Here is a 24,179-nt window from a genome sequence, read left to right on the forward strand (position 1 = left end):
AGACCCTTCTGCCATGATATCCTTTACAGATGAACTTTTTGGTAATGGTCAAGTTTTCAGACTGAAATTCCCAACTCCCGCCTCGTCCAGCAGATGAATTCTTTTGTAACAGTCAAGTACCACCTCCACTGAAACTCCTTCCGGATCTCAACAAGTTGAGAAGGGAAAGTGTAGCAATCGAAGTTCAAGTACTGCTTCTTCCCATAGATCCCTAATTTCAATTCTGAGATGGTAACTTCAATGCGGGAACCTTAGAAATGAAGACTTTGATCCTTAAAACTACTAGGATAGAGGAAGTGAAAGTATTGACATCCATTCAAAAGCGTACCAATTAAGTATCTGTTACTTCTTGATGATTAGGGAGGGAATAACTACAAGAATTAACGACTTAATGGAGGTTGCAGAAACTTACCTCTAATAGGATCCCATTCTTGTCTTGTTCTCAAAAGCAACTAGGATGGCTAATCTCTATGAGGTTTCAATTGTTTGCCAACACAATCACATATTCTATTAGTTGCAAACTTGATTTTTAGAAATATTGTATCATTTAGATTCAATATTTACGGTTTTTTTTTTTTTTTTTTTTTTTGGGGTTTTGGGGGGGTGGGGGGGGTGTTAAATAAAAATGAAAGTTCTAACTTAGTGTTCAAAATGAAAATTCTAACTCATGAATCATGGTGATATATGTATTGTTTTAAAGACATTCACTTCCATGCATTACCACGCCCAACCACCTTTCATCAAAGTAGGAAAGGATTTTCATTTGCTACAGTCGAAATCCGTGGCTAAAAAAACAAATAGCTATGGAAATGAACCGTCTCTGTAACAGTTTGCTTATTGTGCAGTTGCCACGGATAATATTCGTAGCCAAATAGCACAAACACAAATACTCCTCGTTTGAGATGGAAAGTAGCCATCCTACAAGGGTTTTAATTGGCCACGGTGGACATTCCTGGATAAAAAATCAACTAGCTATGGAAATGAATTGTCCCTGTAATAGGTAGGTAGCCTTTTGTAAGGGTGTCAATCCGTGCGGTTCTAGTTATTTGATTCGGTTGCGGTGTGGTTTACATTTTAATAAGGTGAAATCAAAATCAAATCGGATAGGAATCAACCAAAAATAAAAATCAGAATCGTTTTGCATACGGTTCGGTTTTACTGGTTTCTATTCGGTTTTAGTTATCCGATTCACAATAGGATTACATACGGTTTGTATAGTATCGGTTTTGGGAAACAATAATGAAGAAAACCTCGGTTTTCAAGGGTTTTTATGTTCACGTGTTTTCCCATTCTCTCCCGGTCTCCCACAATCATCAAATTTCCCATGCCTATGTGATAAAAAAAAAAATTCCTATATTCACCCATCCTTTTCTTTTTCCTATTCTTTGTTTTTCCATTTTTTTTCTTTTCCACTCTCTCATGATAAACAAACTATTTCTTCTATTAGAAAGTAGGGCTTTATTAATCTATTTTAACATCATCCATAATTTTCAATTCATACTTGAACAAATATAAATATAGTTAATCCATGATATTTTACTTATTTTATATTTCAAGTATGATACAATAATTATGTTTATTAAATTAATTATTATGTTATTAAGTAATTCAATTGATGCATGGGTAAGTATTCGAGTAAGAGGTACCAGTTTCTTATTTGGTTTAGAACATCGATTTTGCGATATAAATCAAAACCAAAATGAAAAGAGAACCTACAAAATCAAAATCGGATCATTTTTCCATGGTGTGGTTCAAATCTATCGTAAATGGTCGGTTCCGATTCTGATTGCATTTTAACACCCTTAGCCTTTTGTGCATCTGTCACAGACAATGACCATGGCAACATAGCAGAAATTACGACTATTCATCTTTTGAGATAGATAGGAGCCGTCCCGGGAGGATTTTCATTTGCCACGATAGATATCCGTGGCAAGCAAAAATAAATAGCCATGGAAATGAACCGTCCAAGTAACAATTAGCCTTTTGTACAACTGTCATGGATATGTTTCGTGGCAAAATAGGACAATCAATACAATTTATTACTCTTTTGCGACGAAAACTAACCTTCTCAAAGGCATGTTCCGCGGTAAAATAAGAATCGACGGGTGGAGGAGAGAGAGAGAGAGAGAATCATGGGAAGAAAAGGAGGTAGCGAGCCAGTGGAGATAGAGTTACAGCAGTAAAATTTCATGGTTGGAGTTTCAGAGGATAGATAAGATTTGAGATTAAAAATGGCCACACGATTGGTGTCAAGTTAATCGAGATGAAATGTTGAATGATTAAGATTTAATATCCTACCTATTTTCTCACTATCGTGTTGGGACCTATTACAAGAGGACAGTTGGTGAGGAAGTAGAGTAAACGAAAGGCAGAGGATCCAAACTCCGGAGGAAGAGAGAGAGAGAGAACTCGACACCGCACAGAACGCACGTTACCTCAACCCCAGGTCCGCCAGTACCCAGGTCCCAGGGTACCCGTGCCGACAATCCACGACAAGTTCATACAGTTGTGTGCTCAATCTCTCTCTCTCTCTCTCTCTCTCTATCACACTGTACGCCCATCATTGCCGTATTCTGTAACAAAGTGTCTCCAGGCACGCCTTGATTCTTTTCCCACTCAAGGCTTCCGTAAATCATGCATCCACGTGTTCGTTGCTTACGTGAAAACACGATCCTGGTCCTGCTACTGTTTACTATGCCTGGTGAAGAATTATTCATTCACCAACCACTTAATTTTTTTTTAAGAATTGGGGTAATTTGGATTCTCTGCTGCTAAGCTGTCCAGTAGAATGGTATTATCGAGACACAACAAGACGGGAAATGATCGCTTTATCCCAACCCAAGCGCCTTGAATCTTACCGACCACCTATTGTATTTGTAGTAATACTTATCTAGCAATCCCATAACATACAAGAGCCAAAAACCCATCGACCCAGTTGCTAATTATTTCAAGATGAGAAAGTGGTCCAAGTATGGGACCAAATTTCTCTCTCTTGAGATTGGGGGAGGAGGTTATCACCCTCGCTCACTGGCCTGTGAAAGGCGAAAATCCCACCCCCAAGATGCTTCAATGCCTGCTCTCATTGGCCCCGCACGCACCAAAGAAAAATATTTTCTTAAATTATAATACACTAAGTAGAGTACGCCCGTGGTCCTGCTGAACTGAACCGGATGCAATTTGGTCTAGTGCAGCAGCACGGATATTCCACGTCGTCGCTTGGGTTTATCGATAACATACATGTTCCTAAAAAGTTGGAAAATTTCTCTCCTACTTCTACCTTGACTTTTTTCTTTGCCCCTTTCATGTTGAGATTACCGATTCTTCTTACTAATCTCACTCACGAATCACGATTGCCAATTTCTTGATTCGAATCAAAGCTTTTGATGGAGTTCGATAGATTTCAGGGAGAATCAAATTTATCGAAACCCATACCATCTTTTCCATAGTTTAGAATCGAAATATATACAATAATAATAAATGGGGAAGCTCGACTTCTCAACTGTACAAGAAAAAACTAATAAAGGACTGAAACCCTAACACTCAAATCAAATCCACTCATAAGGATAATAAACAAACACAATTAATACGGAAACAATGAAAGAACAGAAAATCTTCATCATCTTCTATCAGAGATCGATGCGACGCCTTTTAGAAACATCAGCGGAACTAGATCGTTCGACGACAGATTTCAAAGCGTCGCGTAAGAAATCGATTGATTCGTCGCTACTACAGTCTTCTCCGGTCACAATTAGAACGTTTCGCATTCTTCCACCTAAAGTCGCCATTTCTGCTCTCAGAGTTTTCAACCGAAGCAATTTCAATGTCTGGATCAAGTCAGGTAAGAGATCGGATCGATTTTCGCAGCAGACCGTAACATTAAGAATCGATCTTCCACAAAAATCACCTGAAAATACAGCGATCTCGTCGTTTTCAGAAGGGAACAGCTCCAGTTCTGTGATCTTTGAGGTTTGCTGCTTTAACTCCTTCACGTGTTGAATCACCATCGCTAACAGTGATGCTTTGTCTGTCTGTGCCAAAAAAAGGAAGATAAGAACCCTCCTAATCATCATCGAACCAAAACTGAAAAAAGCTCCACAACTTTCCCAAACAGCAAGAAAGGTTGCTATCTATCTATCCTCTTTTCAGTTTTTGTCCTCTAAAGATGTCAATAAACCCTAAGAACTGCATAATGTTGCAACAGAACATAAACATACAAAAATCGAAGAAAAAGAAAAGAAGAATTCGAAGTTCCAGAAACGAAAGTATTCGAAGAAATTCATGCCCTTTGATGTTCGAAGTTCATTTACCTCCCCAAAAAAAGTTCGAAGAATTGAGATAAAAAATAAAAATAAAAACCTTTCCTCATCGAATTGAAAGACTTCAATATCGTCTAGAAATCAAAATTTGTTAAGGAAAAAGGAACAAACATTTCATTTCCAAAAAATAAATGAAATTCTTCCTGAACTTTGTTCGTCTGCGTTTGTCTTTCTGAGAGAGAGAGAGAGAGAGAGAGTACTTTGGAGTTGCAGGGAAGGAGGCCACGGAGCCTATCTAGATGTGAATTGATTCTCTCCCTCCTTCGTTTCTCTGCTTCTTTATGATTCCTTGAAGCAACGAGAGCTCTCGCTTGTGGCATCTCTGTAATTCTAGACATTTCCAAGGGTTGAGACTGGGAGCCACCAGAAACGTTCGGAATTGTCGTGAATTCATAATTCGCCGGAAACCCATAAGACCCAACGTCGAACCTAGCGGCTCCGGTGATAATCTGGTAGAGTTCTGAACCTTCCTGCGAGTTGTTGGACTGCATGTGGCAATGACTGAAGAGCTCAATTTAACTGACTGTACTGAGCTGAGTGAGTGAGGCTTTTCTTTTGTAGGGCTTCCGTGTCTGCAACTTTGTAGTCTTTGATCGTGTTTGGGATATGGCTAGGCCCATAAACTCCATAAAGTAAATGAAAAAAATTGCAGGGGTTCAGCCCCTGGTGTAAGATCACTATACCCTTTTGAATTTATGGAGTATAAATTTGGGCCTAGGGCATCATTAATTGAAAAATCAGGATTTTCCCTGTACCCGTTTTCAAAACTTGGTTTGTGGGCCGAGTCAAATTTGATCAGGATAAGTCTTCCTTTTTTCTTTCTTTTTTCTTTCTTTTTTTTTGTGGGGGTGGGGGAGGAATTTAGATCGTCTACGGCCTGCCTGCCCGTAGCAGCCATAGCAGCGCACTAATGAGGCGCAGCGCAATGACTGCCTTATCCCTTTTCGAGCGTCCACAGCACACTAATGAGGCATGGCGCAATGACCGCCTTACCCTTGCTCGGGCAAGGTGCTCGGGCAGGGGTAAGGCAGTCATTGCCCTGCACCTCATTAGTGCGCTGCTACGGGCAGCAGGCCATAGACGATCCTGATCCGGGGGGAGGAATCCGAAGGGGGGGGGGAGAAGAGAAAAAAGGCCACCTGGTCACATCAGACACGTCACCCCTTGTGCCTGACACGGGCACGAAACGACTGCCGCACCCCTAATCATTTTGGGAATTTCAAGAGGATGTGGCACTCATTTCGGAGTTTGGATCTACTACCCACATGGGGACGGGTGGGAATAGATCTGAACCCTCCATGGGGGTGTGGGACCCACTACCCATGGAGGGGTTAGATCTGTCCCCACCCGTCCCCATGTGGGTAGCTGATCCGGATTCCTCATTTCGTGTGCCCTATATTAGGGCACAGGAGTGGCGTGCGATGCGCTACAAGGTGGCATTATCTTTCCATTTTTTTATATTTTCTTTCTTGACCTTCTTCGAAGAAGCTAGCACAGGTTTTGCTACGAGAACCATTCTCCTACAGGCCTAAGTCGCACAGATGGAATCCATGAGAGGTGGGAGGCCGTACGAGAACCTGAGCTGCACTCTTCTCTAAATGAGGGACTAAGGCTATGATTGATACACAGGTAAAAAGAAGAAAAAAATAAAATAAAAACGAAAACAACAAACAAAAATGGACCAAGTTTCCCTCCACCTACGGTGAATGGGATCTCATTCCTCGTCTCATTCACCGAGGAGGCAGGAGTAGGGCTGTAAACGGATCGGATTCGGCTCGGATAGTGCTATATCCGCATCCGCATCCGCATCCGCTTAGCTATTGGATGGATTCGGATAATGCTAAATGGATACGGATCGGATATTTTTTCCATTTACATGTAAATATAGCTTTTCGGATAGCTATAGCCTATCCGTATTCGCATTCATTTAGCTTTCGGACAGATTTGGATAATGCCAAACGGATACGGAAACAGAAACGGATTTCGGCTATTCATTTATACCCCTAGGTAGGAGAGGACAAGAATGGTATTGGAAGGGTATTTTACTGTAATAATTTTTATGACTGTCTTGTAGCTCGGTTTGATTGACCCATTGAGTTGCAGCTTTTGATTTGTAAATTCTATTTATTGCTATGACTTTAATGATTGTTTGCATTCTCATCATTACTATACTAAGGCTTGTTTTTGGTATAATTTTCCTTAATTTTTCATTAAAATAAATTAATAAGCATAAATTCGAGTGGTTTATGATTTGTCACCATAAAATGTTAAAGTTTGTTTATGCAGTTATCATTAATGAACATGTGCAGAATTGCTATTTAAGTGGGGATAAATTGGTAAAATTAATGAAAATTAAAACAAAACTTCTATTTTTTTCTCTCTTTCTCTCTCCAACCCTCATCCTACCCCATCATAACACATAATATAAGTTTCATTTTTTCATTATATAACATATTATATCTAACAGTAACCAAACAATTATTGTTTATAACCCATAACCTATTATCATAAAGATATCATAAATATAAATATAATCTATGCCAAAGAGAGCCTTAACATAAACCATATATGATTCATGACCCTATTTCTCATTAAAATAAATCAATATAAACATACAAGCTCAAGAGTTGTTTATGATTTATCACATTTGTTTATGCGAGTACAATTAATGAACATGTGTAGAATTGCTACTTAAGTGAGGATAATATGGTAAAATTAATGAACATTAGAACAAAGCTTTTTTTGCCCCCCTCTCTCCAACCCCCAACCAGGCTCCCACCCTCTCTCTTAACGTATATTATATAATATAATATATAATATATAATATATGTAATATTTCTATATATTATATATAATATATAATGGGAAAATATTCTCTGTGGGGGGGTACAGGCCTAGGGGTGTCAACCGGTCGGGCTCGGTCAGTCTCAGTCGGGCCTGGACGAGCCTCACCAATTTTATAGGCTGCACTGTGTCCGACCGTTTAAGCATTCGGGCTTGTCTTGGACGGGCATGGTACGGTTTCAATTCGATCGATCGATGTTCGGTCTTTAATCGGGGCAACCTTATTCGGAATCAGGCCTTAACCGAGTTTTAACCGGGCTATGGGCATGTCTAGCTCTAACCGGGCCTCAATCGGGCCTTAACCTGACTATGGACATGTTTAACTCAAACTAAGACTTAATCGTCTGGGAGGAGAATGGTCATTCCACCAGGGTCAGAGTGGGAGGAGAGTCCAAGTGTGAGGTTTGGCCCTCTTGCACGCACCGATGTCGTCTCCTCCAAACACCTTCTGTACATGATTTTCTCCCAAATCCAAGTTAATGGAGAAGAGTTTCATTAAAGTGCCATAGAGGACCAATTATCCATAGTACTCTTCGATTCTCCCTACACTCAAAAAAAAATTACAATTAATGGGTGTTTGTTAAAATGTCTTGATCAATTCAGGTCAGTAAGAAAAGACATAATATGGATTTAGTTCCAAGTATCTGATAAGTCAAGTTAAAAAGCTGGGTCAGCTCATGTAGGTACAGTAGGAACACAACAGTAATGTGTTAATTTTAAAATTAAAATTTTTACCTGAGCGGAGTTGGGAGAGCAGGCCACTTGTTATGGTCCTTAAGGGAGTTGGGTAAGTATTGAAGAAAGAAATAGTCACTCCAGTCAAGAATGGCTCCCTTCTCAACACCCAATCTACTGCCATAACCTTCATAGGTAAGTGGGCTAGAATCAATCACAAGGTTTCAAAACCAGTAAATAGGTCAGGCTAGGTCGGGGTAGCATTCGGTCGGTTTGGTCGGGCACCCGATGGACTAGAACCTCACACCAAGACCGCCCGATTACTAAACGTGTCGGGCTTAAACAGGCCGGGCCGGGCTTTAAGCTGTCGGGCTCAGTCGGTTCTACCGGGCCGGGCTTGGAATTGACACCCCTAGGCCACACACTCAGACACAATGGAGGTAAAATGACCGTCCCGCCCCCATGAAAGACAGAAATTCTGATTCTATCCCTGAGATGCCAGCACACACTAAAGAGAAAACCTGTTAGTAATTAGTATGAACCGCCCACATAAAGAGAAATTAGAGAACCCTCTTCGTTTCAAATCTTTGTCAAAACTGTGGACTGTGATACAAAAGCAAATGGATGAAGAAAAAAAAAAAATCAGAACATCAGATTCAAGAAAATCAGAATGTGATTTAAATCAAAGAAACTAAAGATCACTTACCATGTAAAATGAAATTGGAGAGGCCGAAACAGTGAAAATAAGTCATTGATAAGTGTAAATTTTGCTGATTTGTCGACTCCCATAATAATAATAAAAAATAAAAATAAAAATCCTACAAAGAGATCACTGTTCAGGGCATTTCATCAATCTTTGGTTGCAGGAACAGTTGATGAAGTGCGATGAACAGGACCTGTTTGCAGTAATTCAAACTTGACCAAAGGTGTTGGTTTACCCTACCCATGTATGGGTTTAAATAGCTAAATAGAGTTATCACTTAGGAATTGTATGGTTGTACATATTGGTGTATAAGTAGTAGTTTTGTGTTATATAAGGCATAAGCAAACATAAATATGGGGGATAAAAGAAATTTTCTAAGATTATTATAAATGGTAAGACAAGCTAATTAAGGTATTAAAGAAAAGATTTTATTGGATTTTTGTGGTAGGTAGATGCTATGTAAGGCATAAAAATAATCAAAATTCAACAAAAGATTTTCTTATATTGGGAAGAGATGATTTGGTTTGGTGACAGCCATGGTTGGTTCTGTTTTGCTCTCTGTCCTTTACTCATATTACCACACTAGGGAGGCAGGGCGTGCACCCTTCCTCTTATGCTCTCTACTCTGTTCTGTGTTGAGGTTTTGATGTCTTGATCGACTTTTAAGGACTATATGGGTGTTTTGGTAAATTTTTTATATAGGGTTTTACCATAAATCTGTAGTGAAAGTTCTTTCTCTGCATTGAAAATCTGAGAGAAGTGTGAGGAACGAGCGATTGTAACTCTATTCTCCATTGATAGTGAAACAGATCTCATCTCACCGTGGACGTAGGCAACTTTGTTGAACCACGTAAATCTTTGTGCTCATTGTGTGATTGTATTTGCGATTTCCATTCTGCTCTACATCATGTTAGGTTTTACACTCTGATCTATAATTGGTTAAAAAAATCAATAAAATATCTTCTTTATTTTCCATATATTTTCTTACCCTATATAAAAAATCTGAACATTTATAGACATGTAAGGCAACAAATAATAATAATAATAAGATTTATTATTTCAAAAAGGGGAAATAATCTTTCTTTGCTTATCGGCCACGACAATAGTTGAAGGTGGGAAGTAATTGGTAATTTTTATCAAAATATATTTCACATCAATTTGAGTAGGGGGAAATAATCTTTCCTTGCTCTTATTTAATCATGTTGACTTCTCTTCTTTTGTTGTTTTTGGTAAGAGTTAAGTGCTCTTCTATACTGAATTTTTTCTTTTAAACTTCTCAAAGATCCATGAGAATGTTTTAGATCAATTTAAAATTTATTCTATGAATAATTACATGGACTCATATCTCGAGTCTCGACTCTCAAGTGTAGCTCAATTTCTTGTACGAGAACCATTCTTGTATGGCCTAAGTCGCACAGATGGAATCCAAGAGAGGTAAGTCCCACTCTTGGATTACATATGTGTGGCACCTCTCTTGAATTCCATCTGTTCTCCTCAGGCCATATGAGTACTTGAGTCTTCTTTGGATTGGTATACTGCTTCTTTAGTGGATAACATTGTTTCCTTTCATCGTCTTTATTTATTGTTATTTTGATTCATGTTCCATGAACCTTTAATCATTTTAGCTTATTTAATAGCTTTGAGAGCTTCCATGTTCATCAAGCTCTGTAGGATTTGGTGGTCCCACCTCCAACCCACCTCTCCCCCCCCCCCCCTTCATTTCTTTGTGTGCCCCTATTGGCAAAAGCTCTTCTTTGCTGATTTCCTTTAATAAATTTTTTCTCGCTTTTAACCAATTAAATTCATGCGTTGCGCTGCCAAAGCTACTAAAATTATTTTATATACAAAATAAACAACTTGGGCATTTGGTCTAGTGGTATGATTCTCGCTTAGGGTGCGAGAGGTCCCGAGTTCAATTCTCGGAATGCCCCTTTCTTTTTGTTTTACTATCAGCCCAACCCAATTCCCAATTATGTTACAGGGCCCTTGAGGTTCACTTCCAGCCTAGCCCAAATATCTTCAGGGGGCTTAAGGTTCATCGGACCCAGTTTGATTACTTTTTGGGCTCTCGAGGTTCACTTATGACCCAGTTCCGATGCTTAGGTAGTTAGGTTTGATTCCTTTAAAGTGTTTGGACTCTTGGACTCTTCTCACCTCTAAAGCCCACTCAAACTTAAATTGTAATTAAATCAACACTTCCACTTTTTCTGTCTTCCTTTTAGTTGACCCATGGAATGGAAGTTTTTGAGCTGGGGGAACATCTCAACATATTTTAGTGCTTTTATCCAAAAAAGTAAATTCACTTATCCCCTCGCATGCTCACATGTCAAAAGTAGAGTTTTTAAAATTGAAGGATCTACATACAGACTGGATTGGACTTGGATAATGCTTGACAAGTAGACAGACCTAAATGATGCTTAGATATCACTAATATGGCATTTAGAATGCCTAAGCAAGATTGATTATGGAGAAAGTAAATGATAACTAATAATAGATCCTTATCAAAGAAGCATTAATGTAACTCTAATTGGATTTTTTGCCCAATTGTTCATGGATTTGTTTTGGTTTCAATGGGCTTGATCTGCTATTTATTTCCTACATGAATGGGCTCAAACATCTAAACTTGGTTTGGTGTAGTCCAGAGCTGCTTAGTAACTTTTAGCCCATGGAGTGATATGCATAGATTAATTATGGGCTGGGCTTTATGATTGTTCTAAGGTTTAATATGGGCCTGAACATCAAAAGATATCTAAGAAAGCCTGTCCAAGGCCTGCTTCTCTCATATATTGGAACAGAACTAGATGAAGGAAATAACTACAAATCAGCTATATCCATCTATTAATATTTTGAAGAGTGTTTGTAAGGTTAAAAGGAGTTTGCAGGAAAGCAGCTTGATTCCTGCCCAAACCCCACAAATGAACTGATAATTGATCATTAATAAGCAATCCCAGATACTACCACCACCACTATCTCCCCACTTTACCCCATTCAAAAGGGGAGAAGTCATGGGTGAATCCACTTTTCTGATAATTTAGTATTGCATTTGAGGTCCAACAAAGGTTTTCTTTTCCAAATTAAAGGAAAATAAATTTTTTTTTTTTTAAAAGTAGCTAGAAAAGATCAACAAAATAGTGTTACTTTGCTGTTAATAGAGGAGACATTGTTAGGTAATCAGATGGGTATTAAACTGAAAGTTATATTTATGTAAGCTTCCCTTTTGTACTTGTTTCTGTTGTTTATATAGGTAGTGTTGGTTCCATACTTTTTACTTTCAGCTATATAATAGAGATTAGACTAACCCTTCAAATTGTGACTTTCCACTCACATAAAAAGATTTCTCCTTAAAAAAACTACTATTCTAGGGAAGAGAGCCCCAGACTAAAAGTAAAAGTTATGACTCAAAGCTTTGAGGGAACAAGTTCCTGAAAGGCACATGTGATGAGCATGGTGGTAGCTAGTCTGGTAGATCATCTAAAAGTATGCAGTTTCATCATTTCAACCATCACTCTCTACTCAATAGAGTGAATGGATGCTTAAAACTTTTTTCTTAAAGTTTAGCAAATGTTTTTAATTCATACTCCCTATGGTATATAATTGTAAAAAGAAGCAGCACAAAGAAGTTGACTGAGAACCCAAAAAGCTTCTTAAGCATTCATTGGTAATTATTTTTTTTTCCATATACTACACTCATTTTTCTTCTAAAAAATATTGTTGGGTACTTTCTTTTCCAGAGACAGGAAACAGAGTCTCCTCAAAGTAGGGGAAAGGCTCTACATATACCATGACCTTCCCTAGACTTCTCAATGATGGAAGCCTCATGTACTGGAAACACCCTAAGATTCTCTCTACCAAGAGGTTTTAAACCCTTTCCAATTCTAAATGAATTCTACCAAAAACTCTAATGTTTTAATATCTCACTGGTGAAAAAAAGAGTGAGGGCTCAAACTTTGCTAGTTGCATGGGACCCACTCAGTGGTTTTTATTGGTAAGATAACCACCTGATCACTCATGTTTGCCATGTAAGATGACCAGCCATTCTTAACCTGCCATATAGAGTTAATGACAGGTCAATATGATAAAGGATCATGCATCTGTCTCATTGGTGAAGTTTTAAATTTCAATCTAAAATGAATAAGATTAGTGGATTTAAAATTTCAACTTAAAATGAATAGTAAATCCTCTTTTGGAAATTTAAAGAGTCTCAAAATAAATGATGTTGCCATTAAAAAAGACACATCCAGTGCAAGAGGTTCCCACCACTACAGGATCTAAGGAGGTTATAATGTACGCTACCCCTGCAAGGTAGAGAGGCTGTTTCCAGAAATGGTGGTGTCATTAATTCAGTTTATTTATACTCACATCCTTTAAAGAGAAAGTGGATGCTTGTTTTTTTTAATAATATCAAATACATGCATTAGAATATAATGGTTTCTTATTTCATGACAACTAAAGCTCTTTTCCACCAATCCTTCTTTGCCAAGCTTTTGGATAAAATTTTCAAAAGAAAATTTTTTGAATTTGAGGAGAGAAACACATACATCAATCATTGCATATCATGATTTTTGTCTCATTGTGTTTTTCTCTTTTCTTTTCTTTTCTTTTCTTGGCATCCAAACATAGCCTTCATGCCTCTTCGCATTCCTGGATCATTTTGTTCACTAGGAATTCTATGAAAAATATGAATTCGAACCGCTCAAACCAACTGAGTTAGAAATAGTCGTGGAGAAGCATGCATGATGAGTGATGAGAGATTTTAGTTCTCTTCTTTTTCACCTATTTTGCAATACATGGTTGGATAATATAGCTCTGTTAAAAGATGATAACAAAAGTGATGTGAATTCTTACATACAAAAGCCCCTTCACTATGCAACCCTTTTTTTTTTCAGCACTAGATTGATATCCAACGGATAAGAAACTTAGGTGGGTTGATTAGTTGATTCCAATCTGACATCAAACACCCGCTCAAATGATTCACTCTCTCTCACTGAATATTCTGAAAGGTTTTTTTTATTTGATGGTTGAATATTCTGAAAGTTGAACATGATGGAGATAGGTGAAAGCCAAAAACCTTTTCCCAAAAGGGGAAAGAAAAGTGAATCTATAGTTTCCAGTTTAACCTTTTTTTCCCACCAACCAACCAATAGTAACATCAAAATTCCAAACCTGCCAACAAGCTTCACTTTTCAAAAAACGGAAGAAGTAACCATTAACAACAAAAAGAAGAGTACATATTCAAAAATTTTACTCTCAACGGTCATGTCCCTCTTTCCTCCTCTAGTCTTTGCACTTTGAAGTGAAGCACAGAGACCCCTCTCTCTCTGTCTGCTAACTACTTTACTTTTGAAGATCTCAGCAGTTCTGTTAGAGAAGCAAAAAAAACCCTAAAAAAGGGTGAAACTTCATAATATAGCCTTCTAAGTGTTGTGGGCTCTCCTCTCCTTCAAGCTTCAAAGCCCCAGTAAGATGTAATAAACTAGTGTTACGGGAAGAGCTATTAACATCCCAAATATAACCCTGCAAACAACAACAACATCAAAACAAAGATGATGAGAAATGAAAAATACTACAATACATATATATTATTAATCCATGGTTGGCAGACTCAACCCTGTGACATGGATGGATAAACAAAACCCTCTCTTACTCTTATGGGGATCTTTTAAATTCAACAATAAATACGTCATTAGCTGGAAAGAGTCTAGTGGAGTATAAGATTAATAGATACAAACCCAGTGCTCAATATGTCTGGATGCACATTGTATTCCTTAGCAAAGACAAAGGGAACAATTCCTTGTGGAAGAGCTGCCTGAAAGATTTGAAAAGCGAAATTGAGATTTGCTTCTCAGTATGAAAAACATTGTTTAAAGTTCAAACATAATTAGAACCAGTTGTCTAAGGTCCCTTTTACTTTACCTGAACAATAGCAATGTGCAAGAGAACACCACGTAACCCAACAACAATCGAAGCCGCAGCCATGACTGCTGGACCTGTAAGGAATCTAACAGCCATGGCAAAGGAGGCAACTGAATTCCCACAAGCAATGATCCTTGGCTGTAGAGCCATGAACAAACCTGTAACAACATCAAAATTAATGTCAAAGCACATCAGTTATAAACAGTTTCAAAACCTTAAAATCAAACCGTCAACCCTACTATAATCAGAACCTACCAAGACTGAACATGGCCATTCCAAGCCCAGCATTTGAGAGGATCTTAATTGAACCATCGATTATGGCCGGCATCACAATGCCCCATCTGCAAAGCAACCCATCATCTATCAATGAGGCACACCAATTTTCACTGTCATAGAAATTGGGTTATGAATCAAAAGAAGAGAGAATTGAATAGGTTATGCAGACCTGCAGGAGACAAGAGACCAAATAAGGCCAATGAGGCTGGAATATGTGTTTGGATTCCTAATGAGCTTCCTCCAAACCATGATCAGAATGAGTCTTGTCATGACACTTGGTGGCGGCATGGATGTGGGCTTGGAGCCACCATTAGCTTCAGTCTTGGGGTAAAGCTCAGCAGTAGAACTTGACCTCAGCTTGCACAAACTAGGCTCATCTCGGTCACCACCCTCATTAGCCTGTCTGTTCCCAAAGCTGAACTCATCTCGCCCAAACTCATATTCTACAATGATCAGACCATCAAGAAATGGTTAATTTTTCTTTCTTTTTTTTAACAATATGAGAGATCAACAAAACAAGAAGTCACTCCCAAGGAGAGTTGCAAAAAAAAATTACAACAAATGCCACCAAAACATAATAGAAATCTGGCGACAAGAACCACTATAAGAAGCCCATTTCAAGGACAAATTGATGAAACCAAACAAATAAATAAAAGGTTCCTTCCCCAAAAAAACAGATCAAAACAGGATAAATACAATTACATCAGACACAGAAAAAATCCAAAGTTTTTCATGGATGATCATTAACCAACCAAAGCAATAAAAAGAAGACAAACAATTTGACAAAAACTAAATCAGTGTTCTAATTTTTCTAACCTTTTGGGTGAGTGTCAACAGGATGAGGTACCCCACCATGTTCATTTCCAAATTCTCCTCCCCTGAAGACATGAATCCCACCTTCAGAGACCGGAGAAGCACTAGAGCTCCAGACAAACATGTGAAGATCCTTGCCTCCATCAGTCCCATTGGGCTTCTTCTTAGCTCCAGGTCCTGCAACAGGAGAAAATATTCCGGCACTCGTTGGTGCTGGATACGCACCTCCAGAAACGGAATTCCCCTGTGAAAAGATCCCATTTGCCCTGTTTGGATTTGTGAACCCAGTCATTCCAGTCTCATTGTCAGAACTTAGATTGCAAAAATTGGATTGCCTTGGGCTCACATTCCTCCCATTCATCATTGAATAAAAATCAGTGTGGTTGAAGCTCGACTCCCTCGGTGTTGGGTTCCTCGAAGATTGCAGAGAATAAATCTCTGCATTCGTCAAATTCGATGGCCGAGGAGTCAAAGAAACGCCTGAGTTTGGCCCATGAGACCTCCGCGAGAAGATCTCAGAGCGAGAGCTTGTAGATTTCCTCACAGTGACATGAAGCTTCCCATCCTCACCAACCTCTGCTTCGGTTTGTAGAGGTTCTTTCCCATCTAATGAGATGATATCCGAGTCAACTCGAAAGGAAATGATAGAACCAGCCGTGTCAGGGAACTGTTCTGCAATGAGGAGCTTAGCTCCCCTGTATTCAAACAAAAACAGCATCAGAGTATACCAAATTATGCACTGAAGAACGACGATTTGAACCATTAAGCTCCCTGAGAAGTCTCCATACATTCCCTTCAAGAGAGGAATACCCATGACGAGAGTGTTTGGGAGAGTGGAGAGGGAGAATAGAGTTATCGACCATTCGAGAGAACCTCGGGAGCTAAATCGAGACCAGATGGCGAGAACCACTAAAACTATGATCTTCTGAAGCGTATCGGCCGCTATGAAGCGCAGGTTCATGGTGAATGGGTTGTTAGTGGAGATAAAGTGAAAGGAGAGCAAAGGAACAGCGAAGAGAGCAACAAAGCGGTTGATACCCGAACACTGATCAGGGCTGAAGATCTTCCACCATTTCACTGAACCATAAGCAAGAATCATTGCGACATATAGCGGAACAACCGCAGTGAGGACGTGATACAAGTCGGTTCCGGTGATCATTTTGCAATAGAAACAAACGACGACCCAAGTGAGGAAACACGGCTCCCAGATTAAATCTGCTCCAGAACAGTACAACAGAGCAGGCTCAACAGGCTCTGTTCGTACAAGAGAGAATACCAGCTAAATCACGGTGATTTGTAATGGAAACAAACGGTTGCCTAAGTGAGGAAAAGCAGTAAAAAACAGAACCCAGGTTTTATTTGCTCGACACAAGGACTGTGTTGAGCTAGAACAGTACAACAGCAGAGGCACTGTTCATACAAGCAAAGTCACTCAGGTAATGCCGTGAAGAACAGGGTTTCCAGCGAGAATCCAAGTAGGAACAGGACATGAAGTAAAGAACCCAGTTAAGAATACGCACACATCAGCCCAAGCAGAGTTAAGGAGTGAGAGATGAACATTAAAATGAGAGCTTTATAAGCTCAAAGGATGGAAGTAGTAATGAAGGCCACCAAAATGCCAGGAAAACAACCCTGTGAGCTGAAACCCGGGAAAAGAGGGTAGTAGAGTTGGGACCTGTGAGAGGAGGAGAGTTATATTCAAGGGTTTTTAATGGCAGACAAAGGAGTAAAAGCCCAGGTCGTTTCGAATGCTTTTTCAGACATAAAATACCCTCCCACACACACTTTAACGATGTCAAGACTCTCTCTCTCTGTCTCTGTCAGAGAGCCAGAGGAAACGACCCAACAGTATCAAAAGGGCGAAGGAAAAGATCGAAAAGCCGAAAAGTAGGAACTGAGAAGGCAGGCAGGACTCGGGAGAGCTCTTTGATTCTCCACTTTTGTCCATTTTATATTGGAGCGTCCAATTTGGAGGGCTTGATCGGAGAGGGACAGCTCCTCGTACGTGAATATGGTTTCCGTCATAATCAGGAATTTGGATCCTCTATTGCTGAGCTGCCCAGCAAGATCGTGCTGTTTAAACACTATGTTATGTGCAAAATGCACTTTACATCTATCCAAATGCCTTACTTGAGTGAGGGTAAAGCAATTTTTATGCGCAGCATCGTGTCTAAGCAGTACGATCTTATCGGACAGCTTGGTAGTAGAAGATCTGGATCTCATAATTAGGGCTTAAAACTCATATTCGGGAATATAGCTAATTCCGATTCAACTGATTTTAAGATATTTTGTGCTGAAAATGAAAATAAAATCGGCTCAAGAATCATTCCAATTCAACGAGGATTACAAAGAAAATGATTAGAGATCGAACGATTAGGATCTGATCAGCCGATCCGATTTCAATTCATGAAGTAATGATTATGAACGGTGGAAATCGAGAATCCATTCTCGTTTCTTGAACCCTGAAATAACCCGTGTCTTTTATTTCTATAAATACTCATTCGTAAGAAGGGGCATTTGTTGAAAAAAAAGAACACTTATTATCACGAAATTGTACGTGAAGAATAGTTGCACTCCATGTACAGAAAACTCATCCAGACTCATTTGATGATTGGAAAAGTAAAAAATAAGGAGAAAGTTTTCCACGACGTGGGTGAAAAAACCCTTACTTATCTAGGATCATAAATGCTCTGTCCTTGTAATATGAAGTCGATAATATTCCATTGCACTTTAATACCCTTTGCACACCGTTGGAACCCCTCGGGGTCAAGGGACCGTGGATGAAGGTAAATTGCCTTCAAAAAATAGTGTTTAGTTGTGCTTACACTTTTTGTGCCTGTATTACTTTTGCACCATTGGATTGCACACATATCTTGAGGGTTCCTTTTTGAAAAAAAAATGTTGGATAAGGTCATAAGGGTTCTAGACTCGTAGTAATAGTAATGGTGCCTCCTTGAATTAGATATGGAATTTCATCACTACCTTGAATCATAATCCATTACATATTATTATTGGAGCATCATGACTTGTGATTGGACCTTAAAGGGTTTAAAAATAGTTTATAAAATAATATTTATTTAATAGAAAAGAGAAGGTTACCTAGGCGTGTGTGGCACGCTGTCCTGCATCCAAACATAAGGGTGCACGAAATGACCATCGCGTTTCTGAGAAATTTTGCATTTCCTTGGGGGTGTGGTAGTCATTTTGCACATCCCTATGTCTGGGCATTGGGGTAGTGCACCACACACACCCAAGTAGCGTTCTTTCTCTCTTATTTAATATAATAATAAAATAAAATTATTTTGCATATTCTTTACAAAGCAAATAACGGACCCGGATTTTGACTGGTTATTGTTAGACGACTCACTCATTTGGATGTTCTCCTTAAAAGAGTAGTGAAAATCATATTGAGAGTTGCCCTCAATCACATTCATACAGTGCACGCCGAATGAACCAATATATAGTCAATCCGATCGGTAGGCATCAACCATTGGTACACTATAGACGCATAATGTATAAATGCAACAATAAGTGCCTCTCATGTATAGGGGGAAAAACAACTGTTGCTAAAATCATAGATTTAATCTTGATTTTTTACATTTTTTGACTAAAAAACGAATCAAGGAGTGTTAATTACAACATCATCCTTTGCATTATCCAATACTCTGCATGGCTATAGACGATTATAACATGTAAGAAACCCCATTTTTGTAACAATTTCAATTTAATGCACTTGTTTGGTTATACGTTATTATCCATTTTAGTGTTTATGCATTATACTTGTTATATATTACTTATACATATTGTTTTTTGTTCCAAAAGTATATTTTCATATGTATCTTGACCATTACTATGCGTATTTGTAGTGTTTAATACGTATCTCTGATACATTTTACGATACAATACAATACATCTCTTAAAATCACACGACTGATATGATACCCAATACCAATACTTTAAACCTTGCTCTTGACTGGAGAAAAAAAAAAAAAATCATTTTCAGTAGCTCCCCCATACTTTTTGACCCTCTTGTGGGAATAAAGGTAGCTGAATTTTCATAATCTCAACAACTTCAGTTGGGCTGAAGAGGGAGTCCAACAGAATCCGATTCCAAGACCAATTTGTATGGTCATTAAGTTGAGATACCCTTTGTATTGGACAGTTCTAAGGTTGAGGTGATTTGATACGAAAACCTAGGAGGGATGAAACCTAAGAGTGGTGCCAAATTTGAATGTTTGTGCCATGACAAACTCGATCGCCATATCAAACCTGCAGCTTTTAGGATAAAAAACTTAAAGATATGGGTGAAACATTTTGTTCTCAGTATTGGTATTCATAGAGAGAGAAAACTTGATGTCTCGAACTTATCTTAGAAAAGCATATATAGAGAAGGTGTTTGAAATATTTTATATGAAATGATAGAAGGGTATTCTCTATCATGCTATTGTGGATAGTTTGGTTTATGCTCAGATTTGTATTCGTCCAGATATATCTTTTATTGTTGGTATGTTTGGTAGATACCAAAGTATTCATGAAATTGAACCTTGGAAAGCTGCCAAAAAGATTTTGAGTTATTTACAGGGGTACCAAAGATCTTATCCTCACTTACAGACAAACAAACAACCTTGAGGTGATCAGGTTTACAAATGCAGAATTTGTCGCTTGTTATGATACCACATCTCATGCTATGTTGGCAAGGAACTTCATTTCAAGTCTTTAAGTGATATATAACATCTCAATACCACTAAAGATTTGTTGTGATAATGTAGTTTTTTATTTTTTTGGGTGGAATAATAATGAGCTCAAATATCTCAATATACAGGATAAAGTGGAAAAGTGATATATATTTGACATAGAAGCTATCAGCGGTAGGGTGGTGCTAGCAGATCTACTCACTAAGGCACTGACGCCATGTTATAAGGATCATGTGATTCATAAGGGCCTTGTATTTTTATTGTCAAAATTCAGTTTTATAATAAAATGAAGGAAAATAAATTCTATAGACATCAATAAAGGTACTCTTATTCTTTCTTATTCTTTTTACCCAAAAAAAAAAAAATCTTTCTTATTATATTTTCTAATTATTTTGCCCAAAAAAGGTTTGAGTAGAATTCAATGCTTGACCAACGAATCGATATAAGAAATGTCCATTACAATTCAGTGTGATTAAATCAGACGAAAATTTTGCGTTACCCTTTAGCAAGAATTAGGGGTGTCAATGGGTTGGCTTGGGTTTTTCGGTTTTAGTGTGGCTTTTAGAAAAATCGAAACCAATTCAATAAGAACTTTTTGGTTTCGGTTTCGGTGCAATTTGATTTTGTGTCGATTTCGATTTATGATAACAGGTTGATATCGATTTGGTACCAGATTTTTTTAAACAATTTGGGTTCGATTTGTGCCTATTTTCTTCTCTTTCTCTATTCAACTACATAAAATATTTCATTAGCCCCACACTTAAAAAGGAGATCAATGGAACAAGCATTGTTACAAATCAATTTTCCTATTTTCATAACCTCATACTCATTGATTTGTAACAATTTATCTTACAACCATAAATTTGCTCACTAACATTGAAATCAATTCAATGATTCATAACCTTATACTCATTATTTTCTTATCGGTTTCATTCGATTCGGTTTTTGATTTGTTATCGGTTGGTCCGGTGCGATTCGATTTTCAACCGCTCTCGTCATATCCCAATCCAAAACCAATCCAATAAGGATCGGTTCGGGCTAGGTTTTGACACCCTTAGCAAGAATGTTCCTACTACAAGGTTGGCAACCAAGGAAATGAGATCTTAAAGGGTATTTTAAAAAATACTATAACCTAAGAGGGTATTTATGAACCCAAAATGGAAGTGAATTATTCCATTTCCTTGGCTTTTAGTCTACAAGAAACATTCCTTCCACAGCAAAAAAAAATTCCGATTAAATCCTAATCTCCATATACAAATGAGTGAGGAAGATCAATGTTTGAGGTGCATGGAGTTTGGTTTGAACCCAACTCTTCTAGAGGCCAAACAATCAAAATTGTAATGATAGAGGTTCTCCAATTATATGGGCTCAAAATTGGGCTGATTTTTTGGCTCATCATTAAGCCTGGCTGGCACATATTATTGTTGCTCTCAAGTCCCAACTCCCAAGTCCCAGGCCCAGCACCTCCCAACTCTTAGATGAATTGATGGAAGATGAGTGTTAAGAAAACAACGTTCAGAAGTGGGGATTTACTGAAGAAATACGAAAAATAGAGAAGAACAAGCACACACAAATACACAGGATTTACGTGGTTCACCCCCAAATAGAAGTTATATCCACGATCGAGTAATAGAACGAATTTCTGAAAATATTACAAAATCACTCTTACAGTCCTCTCAAAGATAAAAATATTATATAGAGAAGTCCTAACCCGAAGAAATACAAAAATACCCTTTGACCCAGAAATTACCAAACTAGACAAGGTTAGACCAAAACTTAACCTAATATCCCAAAATATATTATTTAAAAAATCTAGACAAGTCCAACAAAACTTAAAACCTTTAACGCTGAAGTACGTCATTTTTCAACAATTCAAAATCATTTCGAAATCGAAATGAACCTCTAAAAATTTCAACCGTATATTGAAACTAAAATCAGACTTCATCAATAACAATTAGATCGTACAGTCGAGATCTAGAGATGCCGTGAGAATCTTTTCCCAAGTCTTCTCTTCTCTTCTCGTCATTACAAAGTGTACGTTTTGTCGTTCGTTCTTAAAGATAAAGAGAAGACTGATGACAATCCCAACATGATCCCTTGGGACAGGGGTGTGTGGTTTGTTGTGTGTTTCACGCCTTATTACTCTCTCTTTCTCTCTAATAAATTGATGGGATTCAATCATTAATTGTTGAGTTGGATTTTGATGATCAGAGAGTGTTGCAATAATTGTGGGTATGTTCAGAAAAGATCCATCAGTGAGTGGCCATGGCCCATAGGTGGTGTGGTGGTAGGTGGTGAGCCCACCACCACCACTACAGGACAACCGAAAGTAGGGGAACTTTGGTCAGTAGGGTGGACCTGATTCTCTTCTTTTCCATAATTAATTTACCGGTGGCCGGTGGAATTAGTGTTCCGTTTTTATGTCAAATTGTCAGCTTAACCATAAAAACTATATACTAAAATGGAGAAAAACTTTCGAAGGGATTGTCTAAAGGGTACCCTTGTCTAAATGACTCATTTATTATTACAGAAAAAAAATAATAATAAACGACTCATTTGTAATTATAAAAACTTGATATTTTCTTCTTATAAAGAAAAAGAATCTGAAAGACAGTGAGATCCTCACACCGAAACACAAGGGGTGTGAAATGATCACCCCCTCCACATTATGAAAGGTGAAAATTCTGCCTCTATTGATGTTCTCGTGTATTCTTCCATTGGTCCTTGTGTATGCTGGCACAAGACCACGTTGCCTTTCTGAATTCTATCACTTCTTTTAATTGTTCTTTATGTCAGGGGTAAAATAAAGTTTTCAAAAATAATATGTAAATGATTTATCATTGTCATAATAAAAAATTGTCAATCATACACATTTTTGAGTAACCTTGTTAAATGACAAGATTTACTCTCATTACCACATTGGGTGCATGAGTGTGGTGTGTGTTGTGTATATCCGTCATTCTACGGTCCTAAAAGTTGGTTAATCTTTTGGGATTGGTATGTGGTTTGTGTGATTACACTTTCATAAAAATTAAAAAAATAAAAAAGATTTACTCATTAGAAAAAAAATCTACAAGAACAAGGAGATGTAATTGATGCTAGAATCTGATAGGTTACAGCAGGTTTGCATCTTTGATCCTCGGACTATACCTTCTAACCAGAACTTTGGATTTGTTTTTTCTCTCCCCAATGAATAACAATAGAGGCTTTCCGATTAAAACTAGATCATAAGGTTTAACTTTTCAGTATCTTCTGACAACGAACATAATAGCCCAGTGAAAACATTGAAGTGAAACATCTAAGGTATCCTGGAAGAAGATCTTATCCAGCCGTGGTGGGAGCTGCACCTGTGCAGCACCGCTAAACGACAACAAAGATAGGGGTAAGGTAGTCATTTCACAGATGGGTCCCACCTGTGCCCCACATGTGAAATGACCACCTCCCCCCTTGTATTTGGGGTGGTTTTTCGAGCTGAAGGGTGCAGCTCCCGCCACAGCTGCACAAGATCCTACTCCAGGTATCCTTGACCCAAATTGTTATGAATCCCAATGAAACAGGCTAAGACAACTGACCCATGGCCGGCTGATGCAGCTAGAGTCTTCAGTAGCCCAGATATGGACTAATGCCTAAAGATATTCACCGGTTCAGATCTTCAGCCAGCATTGGGCGGGTTCAGGCTTTTAAGTCCAACCCAGTGGCCAAGGTAAAGGAGTCAATAAAAAATAAGTGCTTAAAATGGGGGCAATTCAAACTTTGTCCCAGGCTTCAGCCAAATCCTTGGCCTATTAAATCAATGCAAGAACAAGAAGAACCTGTCATTGTATATTTGACAATTTTTAACACTATATATTGTTGGAATTTTAAATGAACTCATTTAGGACACTCTGTTCAATTCTGTTTTCTCAACTTCTCTTAGAATGACCCCCCTAAAGTGATTTCAAGGTC

The 24,179-nt window shown here is 38.2% G+C and overlaps 2 protein-coding genes and 1 non-coding gene across 3 annotated transcripts; 1 reads left to right on the forward strand and 2 right to left on the reverse strand.

Moving 5' to 3' along the window:
* Nucleotides 1–3,596: 3,596 nt before the first annotated feature.
* LOC122669174 (transcription factor bHLH106-like) lies at nucleotides 3,597–4,861 on the reverse strand. The gene is made up of 2 exons (XM_043865860.1): nucleotides 4,517–4,861; nucleotides 3,597–4,028 (listed from the first exon to the last, which is right to left on the reverse strand). Exons 1-2 carry the CDS (start codon nucleotides 4,805–4,807, stop codon nucleotides 3,627–3,629), a joined length of 693 nt encoding a protein of 230 aa, XP_043721795.1. The 5' UTR covers nucleotides 4,808–4,861; the 3' UTR covers nucleotides 3,597–3,626.
* Nucleotides 4,862–10,397: 5,536 nt separating this feature from the next.
* Nucleotides 10,398–10,469, forward strand: TRNAP-AGG. The gene has a single exon. It is a non-coding gene; the product is annotated as a tRNA-Pro (tRNA).
* A 3,201-nt stretch (nucleotides 10,470–13,670) lies between these two features.
* LOC122667020 (probable auxin efflux carrier component 1b) lies at nucleotides 13,671–16,730 on the reverse strand. Its single transcript, XM_043863173.1, has 6 exons — nucleotides 15,544–16,730; nucleotides 14,897–15,170; nucleotides 14,707–14,792; nucleotides 14,452–14,609; nucleotides 14,268–14,344; nucleotides 13,671–14,052 (listed from the first exon to the last, which is right to left on the reverse strand). The coding sequence occupies exons 1-6, from the start codon at nucleotides 16,697–16,699 to the stop codon at nucleotides 13,986–13,988; spliced, it is 1,818 nt and encodes a 605-aa protein (XP_043719108.1). The 5' UTR covers nucleotides 16,700–16,730; the 3' UTR covers nucleotides 13,671–13,985.
* Between the last annotated feature and the right edge of the window lie 7,449 nt (nucleotides 16,731–24,179).

Source organism: Telopea speciosissima, chromosome 7 (genome assembly GCF_018873765.1).
Source record: "Telopea speciosissima isolate NSW1024214 ecotype Mountain lineage chromosome 7, Tspe_v1, whole genome shotgun sequence".
NCBI lineage: Eukaryota > Viridiplantae > Streptophyta > Magnoliopsida > Proteales > Proteaceae > Telopea > Telopea speciosissima.

Excerpts from the sequence above, each read along its gene's own strand:
- LOC122669174 (XM_043865860.1), bottom strand. The coding sequence starts at position 4,807 with ATGCAGTCCAACAACTCGCAGGAAGGTTCAGAACTCTACCAGATTATC. Across the intron at positions 4,029-4,516 it reads TCCTTCCCTGCAACTCCAAA|ACAGACAAAGCATCACTGTT; the intron begins GTACTCTCTCTC and ends TTTTTGGCACAG.
- LOC122667020 (XM_043863173.1), bottom strand. The coding sequence starts at position 16,699 with ATGATCACCGGAACCGACTTGTATCACGTCCTCACTGCGGTTGTTCCG. Across the intron at positions 14,610-14,706 it reads AATGGCCATGTTCAGTCTTG|GTTTGTTCATGGCTCTACAG; the intron begins GTAGGTTCTGAT and ends ATGTTGTTACAG. Across the intron at positions 14,053-14,267 it reads CCAGACATATTGAGCACTGG|GGTTATATTTGGGATGTTAA; the intron begins GTTTGTATCTAT and ends TGTTGTTTGCAG.